Source organism: Watersipora subatra, chromosome 2, assembly GCF_963576615.1.
Source record: "Watersipora subatra chromosome 2, tzWatSuba1.1, whole genome shotgun sequence".
Lineage (NCBI taxonomy): Eukaryota > Metazoa > Bryozoa > Gymnolaemata > Cheilostomatida > Watersiporidae > Watersipora > Watersipora subatra.
The window spans coordinates 56346550-56359291 of NC_088709.1; the positions used below are offsets into that span (position 1 = coordinate 56346550).

The 12742-nt window shown below is 31.3% G+C and overlaps 1 protein-coding gene across 1 annotated transcript; it reads left to right on the plus strand.

The window, feature by feature from the left end:
- The first annotated feature begins 2757 nt into the window (after positions 1–2757).
- LOC137388350 (E3 ubiquitin-protein ligase TRIM56-like) lies at positions 2758–12476 on the plus strand. Its single transcript, XM_068074837.1, has 9 exons — positions 2758–2921; positions 3299–3455; positions 4899–5082; positions 5991–6187; positions 7064–7234; positions 8759–8867; positions 9409–9465; positions 12003–12077; positions 12376–12476. Exons 1-9 carry the CDS (start codon positions 2758–2760, stop codon positions 12474–12476), a joined length of 1215 nt encoding a protein of 404 aa, XP_067930938.1.
- The last annotated feature ends 266 nt before the right edge of the window (positions 12477–12742 follow it).

The window sequence follows — 12742 nt, forward strand, 5'->3', positions numbered from 1 at the left end:
GAGACTGTCTAGTCATCAGGCTATAACATCTGCTTGGACCATCAGTGTATAACTGCTCATTATTACATGTATATAGCGCTTAGTGGGTAACTGTCTCAAAGGACAATTGCTGGAATATTAACACTTAGTGAGAGTGTTAGCAATCCTTTGCATATATATTGCGATGTCTGCCTGGCTGAGGGTGTGCATGTAAGAGCTTTATGGCACAAAAATAAGCTTTGTGATATTTGCTGAGCATGTATGACTCCAGTGACAAATGAATGTTGACACTGGAGACGTGCCTACTTACAAAGAGCAAATTAAGGTTGGATGCCATTTCAGTTGCAACCAGAGGCCTTTTTAGGGAGTAGAACCTTTACCTACTGTTTGGAGGCCATGTGTTCCAAACCACTAAGTCATAGCTGCTATTTGATGGTGCTATTAGGAGACGACAAGGGAGTTGTGGAACAAAAAACTCGAACATATCATTTAAAGGCTGCCAATTTTAAGGAACCTCAAAATTAAAGGTTTTATGGGTATTTAAGCGGAAATCAACATATAGCTTTTAAAAGACTGGTGGACCTATAACAAGGGGCTAGCTTTCAGTTACATAACTAAAACATATAGATAGCTGTTTGTCTTAATGCCTATTTCTATTATAATTTAAAACACAATTCGCAATAAAACTTGCTTGCATTGAAAATGACAAAAATATAACAAGTTTGGTGTACTCTACTAATCTAGCCAACCATAGAAGCTTTACTGCTAGTTCTATTAATGTACAATATAGTGTGCATGTTTAAAAGATGCAGTTCCAAAGCTTCCAACAGACTAACAAGCCACTTCGTGACTAAGCTTTACTTGTGAATGGGAGTCATTGAGTTTGTTTTAGTAAAGAGATCGAGTTTCTTTTCTTGTCTATTTACTCTGGGAAGAATTCTTTAGCTTGTAATCAATTGGCCTTTAGTGATCAATTGATCTTTAGTAGGACTAAAAGCTTATTTCAATGCGACATAGCAGGGGGTATTCTCTGACCATTCAACCTAAACAATGATTAAATAATAATGGCTATCAGCATCAATACTTCAAGCAATAGGCATAGTCAGATGACTACAAACTACATTGTTGAGAAGGCTGGCAGGTGCTCCGTAAGTTGTAATCTTTATTCTTGTTACAAAAATTGCTGTTAGTCTTTCTATTTAAACATTATGTGTGCTTAAGAGAGGGTTTCTTGCATCTTTTATTTGATGTGATACATTAACTGGCTTTACATTGACTGCATTTGAAGCTTGTCTAACTGGTCTATGACTTGACTTTGGTCAAGCTTGTCTACCTAATGTTTAAATTACGACGGTGAGCTAACTGTATTTCAGAAGTTATAATAAATGATATTAACAAGTACTTGAAACAAATAGTTCTTGTTTATAAATATTAGGAATATAAAAATATTGAAACCAACTAGTAACTGTCTCCGTAAAAATGTTGATTTTGTCAGATTAAAGAATAAGAAGACACCATAATGTATAAACTACACAGCATAGTTATCATAACAATCTCAATAAAAAAATATCAGTACTAATGTTAGATAGTTGATATCATAGAATAAAATAGCATATATAACATTTGACACTTTTTTCCTGTATATAAGGCCTGCAGTGAGCTGTAGTAGCTCCTACCAAAGTTTATTTCCGGTAAAAAAAAACGTGTACTACACTTTTAGTAAAGTTTAATCCAAGTTTTTTGGTATTTTTCTATCATTTGCGATTCATTTGTATGTTTGAGATGGTCTGATGGCCAGGATGTTATGCAATAAAAATACATAAAAATTGGTTTGTATTAAAAACCTTAGATTATGCATATGTGTGATTATGGCTTTTATTGTTGTGAAGAAAGTGACAGAATGGAGATGCGTAACGCTGCAACGTAAATGCAATAGCCTATTTTAACAATAGTAATGATGTGAACTATTCATTTCGTGCTGCTTATGTTTCGGTGCTTTAATCAACCGTAATTTGCCAATTTTGATCATGAAAATCCTGGCAGTCAGATAACCTCAAACCTCAAAAGCAATCGCAAATGATAGAAATATATCGATGCTATCTAATAAAATTTACAAATACGTTGCTCAAGTTAGTTTAAACAAAAATATTAAAATCAGATGATTATCGGCTTTATTTGTAAATACAAGCAAAAGCAAGTTATCCAATAACAAATAAAACCCTATAAAAAGAAAACAATAACGCTAGAGGGTTACTCAAATAAAAAAGGTTCTGAAAGCACCATTTTAAGACTTTAACATATTTTCTATGAGAGGTTTGTCAAGGTTGTTGTGGTTCTGCAACTGTTTAGGTAAAATTTAATAGTGGCTGAAGCTTCCCAAGATACTATCAGTAACGATTTTAGGAGACAAGCTTCATACATCTGCTTTAAGAACAAAGGCAGATGCAATAAGTTCAAACAATTTGAAAACTGTATTTATCGTAAACCCTCAGCAAATGTAAATTGTATTCGTTGCGTTGATAAATATATATTGTAAATTTTTAGATAAAACTTCTGCTGAGAAATTTTTCTTGTGCTGTGCGTGTGCTTAGACTATGAATGATAGTATGGTTGTCTAAAAGAATAGTTAAAGACAAATACTTCTCAGTCAGTTGCAAATTGCTTTATTTGAATTGCAGATAACAAGAAAATCCTAGACTTTAATGGTGATGAATTATTTAAACTTATCATTTCAAAAGGTCAAATAGTTATTCAAAATTTTATTCCCATTCTAGAAAGATGGCCACGGCCAAGAAACTGCAGAATTTGGAATGTGTATTTTGCTTGTCTAAAGGCCAGCAATTGGCTGACCCTCGAGTTCTTCCATGTACTCATCTTGCCTGTAGAAGATGCTTAATTGGTCACGTAGAAGCCCAGAGAGCAATCAGGTGCAAAGAATGCAAGTGAGTCACAATTTTTTAGCTAAACATGTTTGTTTCTAAGTGGAACTTAAGCAAATAAAATACTTTTTTCTATAAAACTTGAACTTCTTTGACAAATGTAAGGATCAAATTTCTGCTTCAGTAGCACATGGGAAATATAGAAAATATTACATCGATTTCCTTTACCTCTTTTATTAACAAATGGTACTACATGTATAACAAGAATAACAAATGACACTGTAAACTATAATATTAGCTCATTTTGGTATAAATTTTTCTTCCATTTGTTCATATTCCATTTGCCATATATTTTTGAACATTGCAATAATAATTTGAATCTTAACAGTCCTGTGACTTGATAGTTCTCTATTATTTATGCTTTGTGTTGCTGTTTGTAGTGAAGCGTTTCATGTTCAGGTTGACAACTTACCAGCTCATAATTCTGGTATCCCTGAGCATGACTGTGATGTATGTATTAAAAAGGGGACAAGTGTCAAGCCAGCAGTCATTTACTGCAGAGACTGCTCAAAGAAGTATTGTAAAGCTCATCAAGAGGTAACTAAACTGAATGGTGTATTTAGATAAAATCCATAATGTTTTTGGCAATGGCTGACAAAATATTTAATGACACAGCATTCAGTTATACATAATTGACAATGCTTGATAAAATGCTGGTCATACTTAGTAAACCCGTTTATGTTGGTGTGAAACTCACACATTCCGTATCTGGTTTTTACTGCCCCACAGTGACCTTCGCAGTATTCTGTTATTATTCTTTCAGGCTTCTTCCATGTACTTCACATGAGGAACCTTTCAGCCAATTTTCAATGCCACAACTTTATACAACATGCTCCTTTCTTTTATAGCTACCTTCTTTTTAATCAATTCTATTAGAGTCTGTCCATTTACATGTACAACCCACTCATTTACTACCCGCTATTAATCATTTTTGATAAGGCATCTATTCACCACTTGTCTTAGCTCTCTAACATTATTGATAAAATGATTTCAATGTCTGTCTTGGCCCTTTGTCCTTAGTGATTAAATCATAAAGTTAAGTGGCATAAATGTAAGAACATCAGTATGTAGTATATATTAGGATACTAACTATACAAATTGTCTCATCACTAGAACATTGTTTCCGGTATCATGAATTCTTGGCCTCTCATTTCTAACCTTGTCTTCCATTTTTATACTTCTACTATTTTCAACTCATTGTCATTGCAAAGTGTTAAAGAGATTAACTATCTAGATTAACTTGAACGGTTAAAGACAAGGAAGCTACGACAAACTCTTTGGGTTGAGTAAGATGCAATCGATCAGAGGGAATTAAGAAACAAGAGGATTTGGTTAACCTTTTGAGTTAACCGTATCTCCTATGTCTTTTCATTGCATCTGATCAAATCCAACTACTGCTAATCTTCCATCTTTTTTTTTACTGGCTCGAGCTATGATTTTCTCTGAATCCTAAATTTATTGCATTCTTGCCTCTTTGACTGTATCTTTATAGACCTTATTGATAACGCCTCTTCCAGATTATCACAGTGCTTGAGCAGCATAAATATATGTTCATTGATTGTCCTAGGTTTTAAGAAAGAACTTGCCTAATGCGTCAGAGTGTGTATTGGGAGGACTTAATTTCAAGCCCCTATTCCTTTCAACTTATTAAACGATATTTAAACTGTAAACGCAGCTTTGGAAAAATGCACTGCTATATTATCACGTTTTAAAGCTATTCATGGGTATCAGCTGATGTCATCTTAAAAGCTAGTCTTTATTAAAGACGAGCTTGGTATGGTAGACTATTATTTTTATTAAAAACTTTACCGTTAAATAATTCACAGCACCAACTTCTTAAAACCATAAACTATCACAAATAACTTCTCTAATCCTCATTCAAATAGTATAGAAATCATCAATAATCTCGCAATATCAACTAACCTTCATCTCCTAAGTTTTTTATAGTATGTGAACACAGAATAAATGCATATATTTTAGTCTCACAATGACTTTCATGAAGACCATGTAGCTGTGACTATCATTGAGTATACCAAGCGGGCTGGCCAATTAGAGACAAGAAACTGTGCTCAACACAAAACCCAAGTTTACAGCTTGGGCTGTGAAGTGTGCCTGCAGGTGTTTTGTCTAAGTTGTATCTCTCCTGGAAACACATGTGAAAGAGGTCAGTTATAAGTACTAAAGGAGAATATAATGTATAGAAATGAAGTTTGAACTTATCAGCTTTGCTGACAATACTGGCTGATATGTTCACCATCAGTCTAGTTATGGTGAAAATACATGTATATGTTCTGGTTAATTGCTTTGTTCACCATTGTCGCTCGACAAAAATAGAATATTATTATATAGAACAAACCAGAGATTGACAAAAACTAAGACATTGGGTCTTTCGGTAACCGCAATAACACGTTAAAAAGATTTTTGAACTTTCTACAAAGCAAGATTGACAAACAAATTATATTTCAACAGACACATATTTAATACTTTAGTTCAAAATATTGCTTCAGGGTAATTTAAGAATTTATTATTGTTCAATAATGTTCCAAATAATATTGCAACAATCTTTTGTAGATTTTTTCAGCAATTGTTGGTATTTTCCATCATTTGCAATAGTTTTTGATGCTTCAAATGATCTGTCAAGAAGTTTTAAGATTAAAATCAACCAAATGTGAATCTAGTTAAAACAACCAGAGGAGCAATACAAGCAAAGTGATGTCACTAGTTGCTATAGTAGCTATAAGGGAATTTTATATTGAAGTACATGTATAGCACTTCTTTATTTTTTTAGTCTTTTTGCAACTACAGACATCACAATTTAACATAATCTCACTTTCATAGTCTTTGTCACTTAGTCACTTAGTCACTTTTTCACTGGGTTTGATCTAAGCATATTAACCACAATTACGTTTTTTCAATTTTAAACTTGAAGTATCCTGGCTTCGAGATCATTGCAAACATAAAATGCAGTCACAAATTGTACAAAACATATTAGGATTTTCATATGAAACCTACAGTTTCCTGCAAGTTCACCTTTAACAGCAAATAATGTTGTTATTGATCGCTTGATTGTAGGTCAGCCCCACAATCTACTCAACTTGGGAGAGCTGGTCACTAGACTGACAGGAAAAATCCATAATCTGAAGGCGGAGATGATGAAAAAGGAAGAAAAGTTGTCTGTGTTGCTTAAGAAAACCAATAAAGAGATGTCTGAATTTGAAGTCTCTACCCAAAAAATGCTGGTTAAGTTGAATGTAGCTCGAGATGAACAGGTTTGTTAACGAAAAACTTACCACAAAAAGCTTTCGTATATTTTATCGGAAATTATTGGCATGCTTTAGTTATTCGCGATTGCTGGTTATTTTTGAAGTCATTTGACTGCCTGGGCGTTTCCAGATTAATATATTGGATAGCACTTGATTATATTTAAATGCTAAAAAGAAAAGTATGTGCCTAAATCATCAGCTTTTGTATAAATACTCATTATTGACTTGAAATACTAACATAGATTAGTCTTTGGTTAGTTTATCAGATGCTTTTAAACAGTGGCATATGTAAGCTAACTGCATGTTTAAGTTTTTCCAGATATTTGACGTAGAAATTACAGATACATTACTGATAAAAACAGCATACTTTCAACTTACTTTTCTTTCTAAAATGCTTCTATTAAAGGTTGACATACAGCTTCCAGCACTATGACAAACTTGAAGATACATGTATATGTGGACAATATGAGGTTTATTCGAGAAAAAGTATATTGGTTAAGATGCTATTTTTTCCATATGCAAGCCATTTAAAAACTTTAGGACTCGAATTGTTATTTCAATAGAACTCGGTAATATCATCGCAATGTGGCTTGACATGTTTTTTATGATAATATATGTAAAAACTTAAAGATGATTTGCAAATAAAAGGAAAATATAATGATAAGCTTTGGAAGGTTTACTTATAGTAGTGTTTAGATCACTTGTCACAAATTATACAAGACAGAAGTAGGGCTATGCCTTGTGTGTGAAAACTGTAAGATCACTATAAAGATATTAGTAAAGGATTGCTAACTGAGTAATTTTTAATTAAATATCTAGAAAACAATCAGAAAATGATTGAGGATTAGTGAATATTGCTAGCATTTACTCTATGATGCATAGATCAGTGCCATACAAGCCAAATACAAGAAGCTAGAACAAGAATTGGTTGCAACACGAAGACAAACATATGAAAAGTTGGCAGTGTTTGCAGAGGAGGAAGTTGGTATTAGACTAGCCAGCCTCAGCAGTCAGCGAACAGATATAGAGACAAAAGTTAAAAACGACCACCAGGTAACAGCCTTTGAAGCATATCACGCCTATTTTTCTGTCTAATTGTTGCTTTTCTCTCTTTTCAACATTGTCAACTTTAAATATTTGTAGACGTTTCAAGAGAGATATAGATAAAATTAAGGGCAGGTAAAAAGTTCCAAGGAGAAACATGTGTTTTTTTTCTCATTGATATCAAATAATGCATTCAAACTGCAGCATTATTTGTCTCTTCTTTGCCGGTCTCCTTACTTAAATAAATCAATAAACATCATAATTTCACTTTCGCCTAAATCTGAGCATTTTAAGAGAGAATCTCATTCAAACTGTTATATCTGTGGATTGAGTTGGCCTACAAAAATAAATAGTGCATCAAATTGAAGCTTGATGTGATAGCTTTATGTTAATAATATTTTCATTCACAGCATTTCAATGATTTAAGTTTCCATCTGAATGTAGTGTCCACTGAATCAGAGAAATCAAGGGCATGAATAATTCTTGCTGAATGTGTCAGGACAAAAAGACACACTCTGGCATTCTAAAGATAACATGTAATTTTGGAATGCTGAATTTTCATGTACCAAATAATGAGTTGACATAGAAAAATATTAAAAAATTATGTAGTTAGTGTAGTATATTATATAACACTATAGATTTCATTTTTTCTGATGCAAATGAACTGACCCATCTAATCAGTTTTGATTGTAATATAAAACAAATAATATTGCAAGGGTGAAATCAAAACATTGAATAGGAGACTATTGTTAGAATATAAATTTGCTTCACAGCTTGTATAGACATCCCATCAAACTTGCAAAAGAAACTTCACAATACTTAGAAAGATTTCCACTGAATATAAAAGAAAGTTGTTTTAGATTTTTGACCAATATTTTACGTAGAACTTTATAAACTTTGCGGACGTTTTGTGTGACAGAATGGAAATTTGAGTTTGACTCCAAGTCTTGGTTACTTTTATACTAAAATTGTTTTACATGGACAAATAAAAATCTGAATTATATTTGCTTGAAGTTTACTCTATAAACATTAAAGGTTCTTAGTAAATCTTACGCACTGAAACAGGTGGAAACAGTTGTTTTGTTCCATTTTCCAGCTCACCCTGTAAAATGAGTTTTTCTACCCAAAGTACCAGTTTATACAGTTCATATACTTCCAGAATAAATAAATAAGTTTTAGAGGTCCAACTTATTTTCCTTGACCTCAAACCTTTTGATAATTTGTAATTTAAACTATGAGAAAACATTTTTACATCAAGCACTGATAGTTCAAACTGTGCTTCAGTTGAGAAGTTTCTAGCAGATTTTGCAACTATATAATACTAGTCTGCTAGCAGCTGTATGTTTTGTGAGAGTTCATCATATGAAATAAGTATGTAAACAGTAATTATGTTCATACTATTGCTTTAACTATTTTTTCTATGGAAAGCGGACTATTTCAGGTGTTGCTAGATAAGCTTATGGTAAATAAAAATATACAAACATGAAACTAATAGTTTTGTTGAAATATGACTGCATTTTGTTGTTATTGCAGGTTGATATAGTGAAAGCATACAAAAGCATGGAAGCAGAAATGAATACAGCAACAAGAAGACAACTTCCAATGTTGAAAGTAATGAACATAAAGATTCTGGAAGTAAAAAGTAAGAGATATTTTGAAGATTTGTTTAAAAGCTGGTATATAATGTCATAGCTTTGGCTGCTATGTAGAACCATTTAGCTAGAAGCTATGTGGCATCGTGGTAATATATGCTTTGAAATGTCATTTTAATAGATGTTATACATCATTGTAATATCTGCTATATAGCAACATTTTAGTAGCCTTACATAACATCTCCCTAAAAGCTGTGATATCTCACCATTTTAATAGCCACTATTTGGCGTCATTGCTGCCTCATTCACTAACAAGAATGTTTAAAAAAAAACTATATGGATGAGCGTTGTTTTTTCACTTGGATAAATTAGACTTGCAGCTATCATTCTACTTCTAGTGATTATATAGACAGCTTTTGAACAGCAGTTTTATAGCTGGACTGGCTGAATTTGTGAGTGAACACTTTTATAATCGGAAAAACTTAACATCGTCTTTTGCCACCTTTAGACAAAATTCTCATACTTTTATGCAAAAATATTTTAATTGTTTGTGTGACATCAGTAATATTTTGTAACTGTTTTTAATTATAGGTGCTGACTCGCAACCTGGTGTTGGGGAATCTGATGTTACTTTAGGCCAAACCCAAGGTGAGGAACATTATTTCAGCTACTAAAATATTATTTGTTTAACTTGCTATTTGATTTGTGATCGACAAAACTGAATACGAGCTACAAAACGTCAAAACTGAAATGGCTGTTTGCTTAAAATTATTTTGATTGCTAATTCATATATAAAAACACTGAATCTACACAAAATTTAATTACGTTTTTTATAGAAGTCAGTAATCAAATGTTTCTGCTTACTATATTGATAATATTTTGAGCTGTAAAGCAACACTATAAAGCAAAATGACCAATACATTAAATGCGATCACCCTTGTGGAATAAGTTATAAATACTTTGTTTTAGTGAGCTGTGTTAAATAATCTTTTAAAGCATCCGGTGTCGTAAATAAGCCGTCTATAACCTAAAATTTTATGCCTAAGGTTAGATTTAGGTTTGATGTTAGGTTAATTTACTTAATAATAGCATATAGTTCTTAAAAACTTTTTCAAAAAAATTTGAAATAGTTTGCTAATCAATAAGAGCGGTGAGTGTAACTTACTTGTGATGAAAGTTTTTTGCAACATAAAATCCATTTTAATAATTATTTCTTAAGGTAAATAATTAGTTTGATTTAAACAATACCTAAAAGCAAACCAATAGCCTAATACAACAAACCACTAGCTTCAAATTTAGCTGTATTTTGCATCCACATCATATACATAAAATACGATGATCTTTAAAATTAATGACAATATGTCTAGTAGTCTATATTGATTGCAAAGGAAAGCAGAAATTAATTTTAAAAAAGCAAGAATTACAAATGGTTAAAAATGGTTAAAGTAACTACAAACTTTCACGTAAAAATTAATCTGATATATAACAAAGGGTGCAGTTTTAAACATACCTGATTTTTTTTTACAAATTAGAGTGAGAACGGCTACAAACGAGTTGTTAGAATTCTAAATTTACCCTTTATTGATTCTAACAACCTGTGAGACCTGCGACAATAAAATTAGTTACTAGTTAAAAATCGATCACAAAATATTACTAGTTAACAATTTAAAGAACTATTGTTATACCTATATATATATATATATATATATATATATATATATATATATCATATATTTATGTACATATATATATATATATATATCATATAGTTATGTACATATATATATAAATACATGTTTATATATACATATATATATACTAATACATATATTTATATATATACACAAATATATATATTTATATATATATATATATATCTATATATAAAGATTGTGCATTAAAGTATAATTGATAGATCTTCATGCATAAGTTCAAAGATTTTAATTGCTGGAACTGGACATACCAAACTACAAACATACATACACTCATATATAAGATGACAGACTTTGAGATTTATATATAAATATATATAATATATATGATATAAATACATGATATATAAATATAAATATATAAATATATATATGTATATAGATATATATACATATGTGACAGACATGCAACGTAAATGCTGATATTACTTTAAATAAATTTAGTTTACTAAGCACATACTCGGAGGAGTTTCGATATGTATGTTAGCAAATTTTAAACTTTTAACGTTATTTTATCATTGTGATACGTTTTTATTATTACAGATACTGGATATACCGTGTAACGGATACGAATAACCCTCCATAAAAATTTCACCGACGCATATATTTCAATAACATATATATATATATATATATATATATATATATATATAATCAGTTTACTAATCACCAATTTTTAGGTTAGAAATATATTATTGTCGATATTGTGGGGCAAAATAAATCATCCTTTAAAAATCAAGAAGCATGGTTTTGCACAAATTAAAGCCTAAAAAAAGTTTATTAACAGAGGTTTTGTAACACATGGATGCAAGGCTAAAATACTTAGCACTCACATGGACTATCCGGTATATGAAAATTTCTTTGACGAATATGTCGTGGTAGCTCGATGGTAGATCATTTGGATAAGTAATCTGTTAATGCGTAGTGAGTTCAATTCCATGCAAATGCAGAATTTTAATATCAAGATTTGAATAGCTATAGCCGGAATGACATTTGACTTATGACATGCTTCGAGAAATAAAATATATTTATGTATATTACATATAATATACATATGTATATTATACATAATATACATATGTATATTAAACATAAATATAAATAATATCTAGACATATATATGATCTTTGTTTTTAAAAATATAAAAAGATTGCATATTCAGATATATATTTATGCAAGCTAAGTTATGATGCGAAAAACTAATCACATGTTATGATTTAATCATAAAAATTAAGGGTGAGATCATGGTTTTCTTTAAACAGAACTTTATAAACATGGTGAATAGTTTTCTTTTCTATATTACTAAGCAAATTCGAAGGAAATCTAACCAAAATATTTAGTATAATATATACAGCAGAATGCTCTAATTCTGTACGCTTTAATGTTGTAATTTATATCATTTACCATATTTTCTGTACAAATGGCGATAATGCAGGAAATACCTTGATTTCACATCGTTTATTGTTCTTGTAGGTATTTCACGCGGTGTTAATAGATCGCGAGGAAGAGGACGCTCATGTCAAAATTATGGTGGCCGACGCTTTAATGGTGAGTTGGACAAATATTACACCAATTTAGATAGCATGTAAAACATGTTGAGAAAATTGATCTTTTTAAGAAACTGCTAGCCAAGCCAAAGCAAAAGAGGTAAATTATGTAAAAGAGTTTAGAATAACCCATGATAAGCATTCCAACAATTTTACAATAAACCTGAGTTTTTTACAGCATGTGCATCGCAGAGACAAAACAATGGCACAAACTTTTGTAGCCTGCGAATTCAGCAGAAAAGTTGCAACTTGAGAATTCGACCACGAAGGTTATTTTTATATCAATCTTATTTTTACAGGCCGAGATGATTTAATCAATCAATCACCTGATGTTCAGTCTCTAAATTCACCACCAAATACACAAACTTATATCGGTGAGTCAGTCTGCTACAGCTACTGACAAGTGTCTGGTGTAGTATACTCCTTATCAAATGAGACACATTCTGTAAACCACATGTGTGGGATTAGTTCATGCGTGCATGTTCATATCTTTGCTAACTCCGGGATTAATATATTTATTCGTCATTAAACTTTATTATTTTGTAACTTAGAGTGTGTCAGAAGTGATTGATTTATACATCACTTACAGCCTTTTACACAGTAGCTCATCATATTTTACTGAAGTACGAAAGTGAACAAAAAACTTTCACTTCTTAATAGCAAAAA

What these genes read in the sequence shown, in the direction of transcription:
- LOC137388350 (XM_068074837.1), top strand. Translation starts at nt 2,758, where the DNA reads ATGGCCACGGCCAAGAAACTGCAGAATTTGGAATGTGTATTTTGCTTG. An exon ending in AAGTTAAAAACGACCACCAG is followed by an intron (nt 7,235 to 8,758) that starts GTAACAGCCTTT and finishes TTGTTATTGCAG; the next exon opens with GTTGATATAGTGAAAGCATA. An exon ending in TGGTGGCCGACGCTTTAATG is followed by an intron (nt 12,078 to 12,375) that starts GTGAGTTGGACA and finishes TTATTTTTACAG; the next exon opens with GCCGAGATGATTTAATCAAT.